Source organism: Calypte anna, chromosome 13, assembly GCF_003957555.1.
Source record: "Calypte anna isolate BGI_N300 chromosome 13, bCalAnn1_v1.p, whole genome shotgun sequence".
Lineage (NCBI taxonomy): Eukaryota > Metazoa > Chordata > Aves > Apodiformes > Trochilidae > Calypte > Calypte anna.
In genome coordinates, this window is record NC_044259.1 from 12709796 (window position 1) to 12724391 (window position 14596).

Genomic DNA, 14596 nt, shown 5'->3' on the forward strand with positions numbered 1-14596 from the left:
ACAGCCAACCTGAAACTTAAAAAAATTCTTTTTTTTTCCCTCTTTCAGCAGCATTAAAATGCACTCTCCCCTGATGTGTGCCCAGGAATTTCTTGCCCAGGCTGTGCTGCCTACCTGAAGCCAGCAGATGGTTTGAGCACAAGCCCATATCCTGCACCATGTTTATCTGGGAGATGCTCCCCAAGTCTCTGACCAGGCGGGCAGGGTTGGATGTGTGCAGACCTGATCACTTCCAGGATCCCTGGGAGATGGGAAGTGGAGCTGTGCAGAAACACAGAATGCTCTCCAGGACTTGCAGGTTTGCTTCAGGTACCTTTGCACTCCCGGGTGAGGGTGGCAGGGGCTGGGGTGTTTCTTTCCTTTTTTTTTTCTTTTTTCTTTTTTTTTTTTTCCTTTTTTTCTTCTCTTTTTTTTTTCCTTTTTTTCTTCTCTTTTTTTCCCTTTTTTTCTTCTCTTTTTTTCCTTTTTTTTCTTCTCTTTTTTTTTCCTTTTTTTTTGTCAGATTGGTATTTTATTTGGCTCCATACTGTCTACTGAGCTGTCCAGTGTAACCCTTCGCTTGCTGCTTCCGAGATAAGAATAGGCTCCCCAGAGATCAGATAAACAGGCCCATAAATACCTACAACAACAACAAGCAGGGTCTGGGCTTGACAGGGAAGGAGAAGCACGCAAAAGCAAAAGAGGATTTATTTCTTTGCACACCAAATCCCAGCGGGGCAGAACACAGGGTAGGAAGCACCCAACAGCCCCTCTGCTCCCAGTCCATGCCCCCTTGGCCAGGCAGGGGCACAAGGAGCTGGGCAGGGAGGCAGCTGAGTTTTCTCTGCTATCCACGGTGGGTGGATTCCAGCAGCAGAGGACATGGCACGTATGATGTAGCCCCAGGGCCAAATGATCCCTGCAAATGTGCTTCTGTCCAGGCAGCTACAGACCCAAGCCTTCACACCGGGTGCTTGCTGCTTCCCCACGGCATCAAGTTCACGGCAGGGTCGAGCTGTAGGTGTGTGTGTGCCCCCACCTTTCCTGGCTGCTCAGTGAGGGTCTCAAATGGCCAAAAATTCTGAGTGGGTGTCCAAACCACTCGTCCACCAGGTTTCTGGGTAAAAACAGAAGGGAGGCTTGGGGAAGGACCTGCTGCCTGTCTGTGGCTGCAGCTGGCACTGGCAGCCCTGTTGCTGCTGCAGCTCCTCTTCCAGCCTCTAAGTTTTTGCTGCCTGAGGAAAAGAGGTTTGCCTCTGTGCAGGGCTCACACCCCCCTGCAACTTCTCTTACTTTGGGGGTGAATGGGTGACCCCATTCCAGGCTGGACCTGCTTAGCATCGACACCCATTACTGGACACAGAGCAGCGTGTGTGATGCTGAGGTGGGGATGGAGCTGCTTGCAAATGCACCCCCTCCAAAGCATGAGTTTTGGGGAGCAGTGAAACCCTGAGGTTTAGTGCTTCTTTGCATACTCCTCCCCTCCCCAAACACTAATCTAATCTCACAGAAAAATCCCTTTGCTGGGCAGAGAATCACGCTGCAGATGTGGAAGTGGAGAGGAGAAAAACCACAAAGGACTGGGGAGTGAGGAAGGTTTGCATTGGAGAGATCTTTTCCAGAAGTTTGCAGCCAACAGGTACCACCACCAAAAACCAGTGGCTGGAAAAGAAAGTGTCCCATGGGTGCAGGCAGAGCATCACCCTGGCTGTGCAAGTTTTTCTTCTTAGAAGAAAAACTGGAAACCGTCAAGGGAAAAAAATGCCACAGTGTTTGGGTTTTTTGTGAGGCAATGAAGGTTCCCTAGGCTGCAACTGATGTCTCAGAGTCTGGTGGTGGGACCTAGGACAGGATTCTGTGCAGAGTCCTCCTGCCTTGTGCAGCAGCACAAGTTCCAGCCCCTGTTTAACCCTTTCTCTCATCTGATGCCGGGGGGAAGCCCTGACTGGTGCTGTATGGATATGGGTATAGGGACTTGTGTGTGTTTAAACAGGATTGGGGCTGGATACATTTATGGAGTGCTGGATTACAGTGTTAGTCTGATGGCTCAGAAGCTTCACTGTAACAACCCAGCCTTTTAAGGCACAGTTCAATGTAGCTATTTAACAGGATATTTGGGGCTGATTTTCTGAAAATTTTCTTTAGTCTCTTTTTTTCCCTTGAATGTGTTCAGTTTTAGAAAAGCCCTGTTCTAGCTTCACTCAGTGCTGTGGTGCCACACTAAACATTTTATAGCCTGAACAAAAAAAATTACTTCCATTGTTCTGCTCAGGCAGTCAACTTTCATTTCAGCTTCATTCAAAGAGATCAGAAAACAGATCAGAAACTGAGAAGGCAGCCAAGCTGCAGTTCTAAAGCAAGGGAAGGCTTATTCATGCCGCCTGATCCTTCTGCAAGCTTTAATTTTGCCCAGGCTGAGTTTGTGTGTCTGTCTGCATTTGTACACGTACACACAAGGTGGTTATAAAACCAGAGGTGCTTCCCTATGGGTGTTCTGGTGTGAGCTGGTGCATTTTCGGTGTGCACGACAACACATGAATTGACCAATGTGTTAGTGATTTACAGAGGTTGCATCACTATTTGTATACCTTTAGTCTCAAGCAAAACTTCAGTTTCAAATAGAAAATTATTAAGAATTATCAAATATTTATGCCTGAGTGGTGACAGAAATTTTGGGCTTCATGAGCATTGGTGTGTCTGAGGCTCGTGGTACCCGCTGTGTTTGGACAGCGAGGAGGAGATGTTGCTCCTTCCAAAACAAGGCTGAGACATCTCTGAGGGCATCCCTCTGAGAAAGTGCTGCCAGTGCCAAAGCCATGCAGAGGAGCTGCCTGGGCAGGGAAGAGGAGCTGAGCCCTGGTTGTCTGCCCGGCAGCAATAAAACCACAGCTCTATAACTCTACTGTGTGCAGCCCAGCCCTGATCCTGCCATCCTTCTTCATGCTCCATACAAGTCTGGTCCCTCTAGAAGATCTCCTGGGTGAGGAGGGAAGGGGATGTAGGGCTGGGGCAGCAGAGTTTGTGCCCTGGGGCAGACTACGGGTGCACGCCCGCAGAGCCCTGCTAGAGCGGCATAAAAAAACCTCCTAAAAGTCCCACGGAACTGAGTCCCACAGTAGGGAGCTTCCTTGCATGGATCAGCCCCACAGGAGAGCACTGACATCAGAGGGGTCCCTAAATCCTGCAGCACCCCTCATCCCTGAGGGCAGGGAACCCGACCGCAGCAGCGTGATCGCAGGAGGAGGGGTTGGACTCGAGGCTGTTTGCGTAAAGTTTAAATTTTATTTTATTTATTTTTAATTATTCCGTTTTAAATACGTGGTGTGGCGCGCCCGGTCCCTCGGGAAGTGGTCATGCAGATTTGAGGTAGAAAACCCGGCAACGGAGTGTTCCCAAATAAATGCACTTCTAGGTAGTTTTACCGCAGCCACATGTCGGTCAGGCAGCAGACGGGGACGGGGAGACGGGGGGTTTCTTATTTACAACAGCAAACAAATCAAACCGGTTCAGCTCGGCACGGAAAGACAGGAGCCACCGATCGCTGCTGACAACGGGAAGGAGCAAAGGGTACTGCAAACGGGGAAAAGGGCAAGGGGGAGAAATGGCCCCCGACGGGCCGGGCAGGATCCGGCCCCGCAAGGCGCCCTTGGCTTGTATCCCGCGGAGCATCCGAATCGCAGGGGGGAGCCGGGCTCGGTACCCGCATCCTGCCCGCACCCGGGCTCTCTCCGACATTGCACATGGAGGGGCGAGCGGGGAGCGCCGACGGCGCGGCAGCCCTCAGGGGTTCAGTTCCAGAGCCCAGACCTGCTGGGGCCAACCCGTCCGGCCCTTCAGCTTCTTCTCGCCGTGGCCCGAAGGCTGCGAATAGACCTCGGGCTGCTGCGAGAGAGGAGACGAGGAGAGGGGGGAGAAAGGAGCGGTGAGGATACCCCGCGGATGGCTCCATCCACCCGGCCGCACCTTGCGCCCTCTTTGAGGCTCCGAGTGGCTTTTAGCAGCCCGAGGACAAACAGGGTTTTTTGGGGTGCCCACCCCTCCACTCCGCCCGCCGCAGCAGGGAAAGAAGTGGCCACCCTTCCTCCGAAACGCACCGAAAAAGCAGCCGGGAGAGGAGAAGGACAAAGTGGCCGGAGGCTTCGCTGCGGCCGGTCCGGGGAGTTTAATCCTCGGGGAAAGAGCCGGGAAGCCCTCGCGGCCTGTCGAAAGCCCTCCGGTCAAGACCGGCCGGGCTTTTCAGTGCCGAGGTTCCCCCCCGAGTATGTTTGTTTTGTTGTTTTTTTCTATTATTATTATTATTATTATTATTATTATTATTATTATTATTATATGGCTCCAGCGGGGCCAGGAAGGGTTTGGATTATTATTATTATTATTATTATTATTATTATTATTATTATTATTATTATTATTATTATTATTATTAAATATGGCTCCAGCGGGGCCAGGAAGGGTTTGGATTTTTTTTCCACCCCAGTCCAGAGGCTTTCCACTCCCGTTCCCGGCTAGCGGAGAGCGGGACAGCGCGGTACCGACCCGGCTCTTACCATCTCCCGTTTCCTCTTGTTCTCCCTGCCGTCGGCCTTCTTGAGCTCGGCTTTGAAGCCCTCGGTGTCCCCGGGCTGGCTGTCCTTGGCCAGCACCTCCATCAGGTAAGCGATGTAGCTCGTGGCCAGGCGCAGGGTCTTTATCTTGGAGAGCTTGGTGTCGGCGGGCACGTTGGGGATGCACTCCCTGAGTTCGGCAAAGGCGCTGTTGATGCTCTCCGTTCTCCGTCGCTCTTTCTTGGGTCCCCCGACCCCTTTCCTCCGGCCCAGGCGGCCGCTGAGAGCCTCCAGCCGTCCCTGGCCGGCTGGGCCGTACTCGGCGGGGCTGTAGTTAGGGCTTTGCCCCGTAAGCTCGGGGGTTACCTCGGCAGGGTTGAGCACCCAGCCGGGGAAGTAAGCGCGCTCCTGGTGGCACCGCGCCGCCGGCCCGAAGAGAAAAGGGTCGTGCAGCATGTGGTGGTGATGGTGGTGGTGGTGATGGTAGCCCCCCACCAGGTTCATGGTCCTCCTTGCTGGCCCCGGGGGCCGCGCCTCAGCAGAGCACCATGGCCGGGACCATCCCCGACCGACCGGGCCGGCGGGCAGAGGCGGTGGGGAACACGGCTTCTGCGTGAGGCTGCGGTGGTGGGGACTGGCGCTGGAATTTGGGTTGATGCGGTTGGAGTTTGGGGTTTGTTGTTTAGGTTGGAGGTTTTTTTGTTGGTGGTTTGTTGTTTTGTTTTGTTTTTTAACCCCTTCTGGAGCCTCCCAACCCTGACTTTATATAGGGCCTGACTCCCCCCCCCGCAGCGGAGCCAATGGGCAGGGAAGGATACTTGGGGGCCCCGGGGGGAGCGGGGCGGTAGCGGGGGCGTGCGCCGCGCTGTCGACTCGGTTTATTTGGGCTCACACCTCCCCTGTTTGCGCTCCTTTCCCGTTCGCTCCGTCCTTGCAAGGAGAAGGGTTGAGGAGTAACCCGAGGGGAGACCCCAGCCCTCGCCCCGGTGCACTTCGATCCTCTCCGCTTTCCTGCTCCCGGGATGGAGAGTGTCCGAGTCTCTCTCGGAGAGCCCGTCGCGGGGCGGGCCGTGGCAGTGGGTGCAGAGGACCCGCGGGTGCCCGGAGCCCCGAGGGCCGGGCCGGACCGTGTGATTGCGATGGTTCGGAGGTTTTCCACTTCCCAAGAGCCTCAGTCGCTGGCGGAGAGGAGCGTCCGGCCGCGGGGCCACCGCGTTCCGTCTCCAGGCGCGGCCCCGTGGGACAGGAGCGCGGGGAGGCGGCGGGGCCGTGGGGGGGATCTTGGTGCTGCACCAGGAGCCGAGGCTTGATCAGCATCCGCAGAGGGAGATGGGTGCTGGGGAAAAGGCAGTGGAGAGAGGCCGGGTTGGGCATGGTGGTGGTGACAGGGATGGCTTGGAGGATCCCTGCACATGGAATGCTGCCCACGAGTGTTCCGTGCACACCCGTGGGTTCCACAAAGGCAAGCTGCACACGGCTGTGCAGTGCACGCCTTCAGGCACGCTGCACACGTGTGCAGCACACACCCACATTGTGCAGATACACACTGTGTGATTATACATGTGCTGTACATGTGTGTAGTTGCACCACGCATAGACACGGATCACACAAATAACACTACACGTTGCCTACATGTACCACGAATGTGGAGATGCTGCACACATATGCCACAAATGTTACACACATGCACTTAAATGCACCCCTATACCTTACATACACCCTCACACACATACCCTACACACACACACAATGCCAGCACAGATACATTACATATGCACACATACTGATCACACATACTGTCTATACAGACATACAAATGAGTGCTGCACATTCATTTAGAGACAGTGCACACACATACATATAAATATATAAAAATTATCCTGTACATGCACAGAAGCAAATTTATATCGGGGCAATTGGGACCTGACCTGTGTTTCCCTGTCTCAACCTGGCCACGAAAGGGCTGGGGGGGTTCCCACTGGAGCTGGGATCTTGTACTTCACCGCAGCCCCCAAGCCCAGTGTGGGACCCTACAGAGGACATGTCCTGCTCCCCTCTGTACCTGTGGGAGACATATCTACAGGGTGGTGTCTCCCAGACTCCGTGCTTCACCCCCAGCCCTGCCAGGTGACTTTGGATCCAACCAGTTACTCTGGGTGAGGGCAGCCCGGGCACGGCCGTGGCGATGGCAGCGCAGCGGGGCAGGAAGGGGCTTTGGGCCCGAGGTATGTTAGCGATTAACAGCGCTTTCCAGCGATTCATCTTGCAGCGGAGGGTGGAAACGTTGGAGGGTTGTTTGCAGGCGCTTGTATTAATCATCCGGGCTAACACACCATTAACGTCCTCCTGCATTTTAAAGATGACAAATTTTATTTGACTTCTCTCAATCATGGTTCCCGGGCGGATTCGGGAGCCACTTAAATGCCTCGGATTTTCCATCGTTAGTTGTTACAAGGCAAGTTGCAAAGGCAGGAGGCCGGGGGGGCCAGGGCAGGGTGCAAGCGGGTCTCCAGTTCTGCTGGGCCCTGGCGGACAGGGGGGGGGTTGGCTGTACTGCATCTGCCCAGCTTCTCTTCCCCCTCCCTCTCTGCTTTGTTCTTAGCTGCTGCAAAGCTCCCCCCTTTCCCACTGCCTTTAAACAAGCGCCCTGAAAACATTTGCTAGTGATTACTCTCCCATTAGAGCCAGGCTTTGGGCAGAGGGTTGTGTCCTCGATTTCCTCCAAAACACCCATGGCTGGGTGAGATCCCAGCATGGATCTGTTGGGGGCCAGTGTCTGGGAAAGGTTCAGGGGTCCCACTTCATACCTTCACTGTCCCACCCCCCTTCCTATGCCAGCACAGCATCATCAATGGGTTGTGCCCTACTCCCTCTTACAAGCCAGCCAGTCTCCTTGCTGAGTCTCTCCCCTAACCCTGTAAAAGCCCTGATCCAGCAAGCCACCAGGATGGGGGCTGTGCCACCCAACCCCATCCCTGGAAAACACACACACCCTCCCCCCCTTCCTAAACCCCCAACTTTCTGTCTCCATAGGCCTACATTGCACAGGCTGCTCACAGCCATGCCCAGCTTGGAGCCATCACCTCGGCTGGTGCATCAGAGCCACCTCCAGTCTCCAGCCACCAAATCAGGTAAGTCCTGAGCATTATCTTGCGTTATTTCCCCCCCACCAAGGGTCTCTGGACCCTGCACAGTTTGGAAGTGCTCAGCTGAGCAAATAGTGGGACTGGTGCATTGATTTTCCTTTGGAAAATTTTATCTTTCATGTTTTAATAAAATAATAAAACCAGACCCCTTTCCGTGCTGACACCTCCTAAATCAAACCAGACTGCCTTTGTCATGGCATCCAAATTTAGCACTTCTCAAACTTTTGGTGAGTTTCTTTAATTTCATGTCTCCCCACTTGCACAGAAGGCAAATGCTGAGCAGTTCGGATTAGGCGATTTATGGTTGGCGTGGCAGGAGGAACCACATTTCTCTCCACCTGTTTTCCTTCAAATCCTTCCCAGAGAAAAATTTCCAGCTCTCATGGCTGGGTGATAGTGAGGAAAGAGCTGGTGCTGCTTGTCAGGGTGGGAGGGTGAGGCTATCCCGGGTCTCTGTAGCCCCCAGCACCCCAACACCAGCAGGAGCCACCCAGCTCTGCACCCATCCTCTCCCCTGGGATGGGGGCTACAGTTCTGGCCTGGGCCCCCAGCCACCTTCTTATCAGAGCCCAATAAACAGCAGCCTGGGGTGTCCTGTGACTTCGACGCCAGCTCTAATTCCTCCCCCCACTGGCTCCCTTATCTAAATAGAAGCGTAAATCAGGGCCCTGGCAGATGCCCTGGCAGGACAGGGACTCCATAAAAAGGGGCTCTGCTCCAGCTCTGTTTACATTGAAGCCCCGTAAAATATTCCCCTTGTCTTCCCTGCTAGCATCTCCCTGCAGCATCCCAACACCCTCCTGCACCCGTATCCCTCCCCCACTCCAGATTCTGCTGCAGTCCCAGGGTACAGCTGGGAATTTCCCAGCCCAAACACCCAGTATGCCTCCTTTCCCCTTACTCCACGTCCCCACCACCACGTTTTGCCCAAGGCACCTCAGCACCCAGCCACTGCCTCCAATCACCCGCTCTGACAGCCCCTACAAGCTTAGTGAGGGGCTGAGCCAGTTCCCTCAGGCAGCTGGGTTGTGTCTAAAGGTGCCCCTGGGTATTTATAGCACTTGCCCAAAATAATGCAAGAATAATCACTCAGCACCTTCCTAACAGTTCTGCTGCTGAAGGCCTGGGGGCAATAGTTGCAAAAAGCCTTGGGAAACTGAGGCACAAGCAGGCTGTGCTGCAAGGAGAGGTTCGTGGTGTGAACTTGGGTTGGCTGTATGCACATTACTGCTCTGTGGAGATTGTTTTCCTCCTGGTTCTGTCAGGAGGCAGAGACCCTGCAGAGGTGAATGAAATCGAGTGAGTTTGGTGGGCAATAAACTTAGCTCCAGGGTCTCGGTCAAGGCTATGTCAGAGCTGCAAAACCCCACTCTCCAGGAGGGTTTGCCATTCATGTGTTGCTCTTGTGTGGGGTGGAGGAGTGTTGGGACATGGATCTTGTAGGGGCTGTGAAGTATTGGGATGCAGGGAGCTCGCATATGCCAACCCTCATGCACTCCTTCTCCCACTGCTTCCCAGGTTCCCCAAACAACATCACTGAATTGCTTGATCCTACAACATCACACAAGCAACCTCACCTAGGGTTCATGCTGTCCAAGCACAAAAGGAACAGGTAAATTAAGGGTGAGCCAACCTCCTACCATGGCAGTGGTTGTGCCGTGCTGAGCCCAGATCTCCCGTTCTCAGCAGCAATCCATGGCATCTTCTCTATACAAACACCTCCTGTGCTGCCCCTCCGGCAACATAAAAGATTACTGCAACCATTGCCTCTCAAGAAATACAATCTATTTATGGCCAAGCAGCCACTGCCCTGTCTGGATAAATCAAAAGGAAAACAAAGCTTTATGGAAAAAAGATTGTTAAACTTTCCATGTGCTCCTGAAGGGATGCGCCAGGCGCTCGCTGTTTATTTTTTTGTCCTCTCTCTTTGCTCGTGCTGTAAATGACATTGTGTTTACAGAAGTTTTTATGTCATCAGAGCAAAGTCACAGCTCAGCTTCCTCTCCTGTGTATTTTATGTAGATGGATGTGTCTGTGAGGAACACTCAAACTAAACAGAGTGCTGGTTTATAGGAAAATGTATTTATTTGAAAAATCGTAACTCACAATTTTGGCAAAACCGGGCTCCACATTTATTGCTGCTAATGGGGTGTGGCGGCCATAAATTAACCTGGAAAATTGCTACAGCCACATCAACAAGGGTTCATTGTGCTGACAGAGCAGAGCAGAGCACTCGCTCCCCAAAGACGGCTCATGTCAATTTGCAATTAGGTTTTGATGCAAACAATAGGTAAAGGAAAGGTAATGGCAGCCTTACAGCTCACTGCTGGAAGTGGCCCCAAAATCATTAGTCCAAGCTGGTGTGTGTGCCCCAAGTCTTACTTGTGTTCTCCCATCTGATCATCATGGAAATCAGTAGAAGGATGGAGGCTCCACCTGCCATAAGGGGATTTCTGTTTATATTGCATTACCTGTCATGGACACGCAATTGGAGATGATGGGAAAAAAATCAGTTCATGAACTCAAACTGGCAGCCCAGGTGACCCACATACATGCAGAGCTGGTCAAGCTGCTACCTGGCTGACTTCCCCTTAATCCAAAACAAACTTTTGCACTGAACCAGAAGTGATGCTTCTGCCCTAAATTCTTTTCTTTCCTCAGTCCAGTTCCCTCCTGAGACAAATACTGACCTCCAAAGCCCTGGGGCCAGGTGCTGACCACCAGGCAGGAGGTACCACCATCATCCCACTGTCTCACATCTCATGGCTTAGGGCAGGATTTGGGTGCTAACCCATGGTGGCACCTCTCATGGGGAGAAGCAGAGAAGGGCTCCCAGTTGATGCAGGTTCCTGAAAAAAACCCAGCAGCTTTCCCTTCTCTGTTCACTTTCCACTTCTGAAGCATATTAACAAGGTCTCTAAAATGTCCTCCTGCAGGGCATCAGACAACTGCTAATGGCTGGGGATTGGGAAAGACATTTCCTCCACACAAGAAGGATTGCATAAGTGTTTATTAAGGCAGTTCCTGACATCTTCTAAAGCATCTGGTTTAGGACATGGCTGGAGACAAGCTGGTGGATCTGGATGGAGTAGAGCTGGGCTTGCTTCTTCCACTTTTTCCTCATCTGGATATGGGTGCAAATTTAGGTTGTCTCGTGTTTTGTGTTTTCAGGTTTCTGGTGGTCTCAGGTGAGGCCAATCAGCTGATGAGGGGGTGGCACCCAGCACTGCCCAGAGGGCTATAAAAGGTTGCAAAGAGCTGCCCCACCTTCTGGTGGTGTCTCAGGTGAGGCCAATCAGCTGATTGATAAGGAGGCAGCACCCAGCACTGCCGAGAGGGATATAAAGGGCTGCGAGGAGTGTGGTGACCAGGAGCAGGCAAACAAGAATGGGGTATGGCAGTTCATGTGGCAGTTTGTGCAGGCAGGGTAAGCAGGAGGGGCACAGACACTTTCCAGCTCTCTTGAAGGAGCAATGGTCTCCAAAAAGCAAAACTTGTTGCTGTTAAGACGCAGGGTGTGTCCACGCAGATGGAACCATGAAGAGGGACAGCAAGAGGGACGTAGCTGCTCAGGCCTCTGGCTGTGTAGTGTCTGAGCCTCGTGTTAGCACCAGAGGACAGTGTGAGTGGGGTCTGTGTGCGATGCAAGCAGGTGAAGGACTTGCTATGCCTGGTGGCAGAGCTCAAGGAGGAGGTAGAGAGACTAAGAAGTGTTAGGGACACTGAAAGGGAAATTGACTGGTGGAGTCACACCCTTTCTAACCCAAAAGAAGTCCAGAAGGAGACGGTGAAGCCCTGCCCCTCTTGCCATCAGCAGTTGGAGCAAACCAGGTGGATGGGAGGGAATGGAAACACATCCCTCATCGGAGAGGTAAAAGAATCCCCTCCCAACCCCCACCATCTCCCCAGGTGCCCTTAGAGAACAGATATGAGGCCCTGTACTCAGAGAATCAGGCAGAGGACAGACAAGAGGAAGATCTGTCTGGAAGGTCTCCTGTTTGCCCCTCATCTACCAGATGGGTTACAACTACAGCTACAAAGAAAAAAAGAAGGATAGTTGTAGCTGGTGACTCCCTTCTGAGGGGAACTGAGGGAAAACCTATCATATCAATAGGTGGCTAAGGGATTGGTGCCACTGGTGGAACTTTGGGTTTTTTGAGCATGGACCAAATTTTATCAAACCTTGTCTCTTCAAACCAGATGGGCTTCATCTATCTAGCAAGGGCAAAAGGACTCTAGCCTATAAGTTGGCAGGGCTGATAAGGAGGGCTTTAAACTAGGTTTGAAGGGGGATGGGGTAGAAACCAGGCTCTCCAGAAAGGAGCCCAAGGGTGGACAGCCCAAGTTAAGAGCCAAATCAGCAGCCCAGCTGCTCATTTCTTTTGAAAGAAATGAGGGTAAAGAAGAGAGCCTACCGATTATGGAAAAAAGGGCGAACTACTCAAGAATTTAGAAATATAGTTAGGTTGTGTAGAAAGAAAATTAGAGAGACAAAGGCACAACTTGAACTGCATCTTGCCACCTCTGTGAAGGATAACAAAAAGTCCTTCTACAGATCCATCAATAGCAAAAGGAGGGGCAGGGAAAACCGCCATTCTCTACTGGATATGGGTGGGAATATAGTTATCAAAGATGAAGAAAAAGCCAAGGTATTTAACACCTTCTTTGTCTCAGTTTTCAACAGTAAGACAGGTTGTTCTGAGGACAGCTGGCTTCTGGAGCTTGTAGAAAGAGATGAGAATCTGAACAGCCCCCTGTAATCCAGAAAGAAATTGTCAGTGACCTACTGAGCTGCTTGGATCCCACAAATCTATGGGACCAGATGGGATCCAACCAAGGGTGATGAGGGAGCTGGCAGAAGAGTTCGCCAAGCCTCTGTCTATCATCTACCAACAGTCCTGGCTCACGGGGGACATCCCAGATGATTGAAAGTTGGCAAATGTCACGCCAATCCACAAAAAGGGCCAGAAAGAGGACCCGGGAAACTCCAGGGCCATCAGCCTGACCTCAGTGCCTGGCAGGGTCATGGAACAGATCATCCTCAGTGCAATCACACAGCACCTGCAGGATGGACAAGGGATTAGACCCAGCCAGCACGAGTTTAGGAAGGGCAGGTCCTGTCTGACCAACCTGATCTCCTGTTATGATCAGGTGACCCGTCTGGTGGATGAGGGGAAGGCTGTGGATGGAGTCTACCTGGACTTCAGCAAGGCCTTTGACACCGTCTCCCACAGCATCCTCCTGAAAAAGCTGTCAGCCCACAGCTTGGACAGGAGCACCCTGTGCTGGGTTAGGAACTGGCTGGAGGGCCATTCACTGGTGGTGGTGAATGGTGCTGATCCAGTTGGTGGCCAGTCACTAGTGGTGTCCCCCAGGGGTCAGTGTTGGGCCCAGTTCTGTTCAATATCTTTATTGATGATTTAGATGAGGGGATTGAGTTCATCATCAGCAAATTTGCAGATGACACTAAGCTGGGGGGGAGTGTGGATCAGCTGAAAGGCAGGAGGGCTCTGCAGAGGGACCTGGACAGACTGGAGAGTTGGGCTGATTCCAATGGGATGAGGTTCAACAAGTGCAGGGTCCTGCACTTTGGCCACAACAACCCCATGGTGAGCTCCAGGCTGGGGACAGAGTGGTTGGAGGGCAGCCAGACAGAGAGGGACCTGGGAGTCTGGATTGACAGGAAGCTGAACATGAGCCAGCAGTGTGCCCAGGTGGCCAAGAAGGCCAATGGCATCCTGGCCTGGATCAGGAACAGCGTGGCCAGCAGGTCCAAGGAAGTGATTCTGCCCCTGTACTCAGCCCTGGTGAGGCCACACCTCGAGTACTGTGTCCATTTCTGGGCCCCTCAGTTCAGGAAGGAGATTGAGGTGCTGGAGCAGGTCCAAAGGAGGCAACCAGGCTGGTGAAGGGACTCGAGCACAGACCCTATGAGGAGAGGCTGAGGGAGCTGGGGGTGTTCAGCCTAAAGAAGAGGCGGCTCAGGGGAGACCTCATCACTCTCTACAAACTCCCTGAAAGGAGGTTGGAGCCAGGGGGGGGTTGGGCTCTTTTCCCAGGCAACTCTCAGCAAGACAAGAGGGCAGAGTCTTAAGTTGTGCCGGGGGAGGTTTAGGTTGGAGATTAGAAAGAATTTCTTTATGGAGAGGGTGATCAAGCATTGGAATGGGCTGCCCAGGGAAGTAGTGGATTCTCCGTGTCTGGAGATATTTAAAAAGAGACTGGATGTGGCACTCAGTGCCATGGGCTGGGAACCGCAGCGGTAGTGGATCAAGGGTTGGACTTGATGATCTCTGAGGTCCCTTCCAACCCGGCCAATTCTATGATTCTATGATCTTCCCCTGTGGCATCCTGGAATGTTTGGGCAGCCACTGGGCCAGCCAGCAGGCTATGGCATGAGCTGAAAAATTTTTTTTTCAAGGATGGGTTTGTTTTCTGAAGATCAGGTTAACAAGCGCCTGTTGAGTTTTTATGCAACTGAAAATTATTTGTGAGCTGGGGGTTTTAAAGCATTTTAGTGCTTTTTCCTACCCTTTTCTCCCCTGTCTTACAAATGGGAAATGGCAGAAGCAGGAGTGCATGCGTCATCAGACCGGGGCTGCAAACATTTTCCTTTTTAGGATGAAAGTTTGGTGGGAAGAGATGATGAGGAGCTGGGGGTCAGTTATTTGTGTTGTTTCCTTTACACAAACACACCCCAAAAAGAAAAAAAAATTAAAATAATTAAAAAAAAATATCTGGAGATCCACAAGGCAGATCTTTCTTTAGTTAAAACCAAACATTTTCACATCCAAAGTCGTTGCATGCCACAGGTTGTATCCAGCCCCCTGCCTCACATGCTAGCTTTATAAGCTCAGCCTGTGCAGGACTGTGTTGTGGTGTTGTGTGGGGGTGATGGTGTGGGCTGGGCGGGTGGTTGGGCTCCTC

At 52.4% G+C, this 14596-nt stretch overlaps 1 protein-coding gene across 1 annotated transcript; it reads right to left on the reverse strand.

The window, feature by feature from the left end:
• Window positions 1–3703: 3703 nt before the first annotated feature.
• On the reverse strand, window positions 3704–5194 carry HAND1 (heart and neural crest derivatives expressed 1). Its single transcript, XM_008501588.2, has 2 exons — window positions 4527–5194; window positions 3704–3861 (listed from the first exon to the last, which is right to left on the reverse strand). Exons 1-2 carry the CDS (start codon window positions 5025–5027, stop codon window positions 3760–3762), a joined length of 603 nt encoding a protein of 200 aa, XP_008499810.1. The 5' UTR covers window positions 5028–5194; the 3' UTR covers window positions 3704–3759.
• Window positions 5195–14596: the final 9402 nt, after the last annotated feature.

Coding starts and splice junctions, on each gene's coding strand:
- HAND1 (XM_008501588.2), bottom strand. CDS start 5,027: ATGAACCTGGTGGGGGGCTACCATCACCACCACCACCATCACCACCAC. Junction 3,862..4,526: donor ACAAGAGGAAACGGGAGATG/GTAAGAGCCGGG, acceptor CCTCTCTCGCAG/CAGCCCGAGGTCTATTCGCA.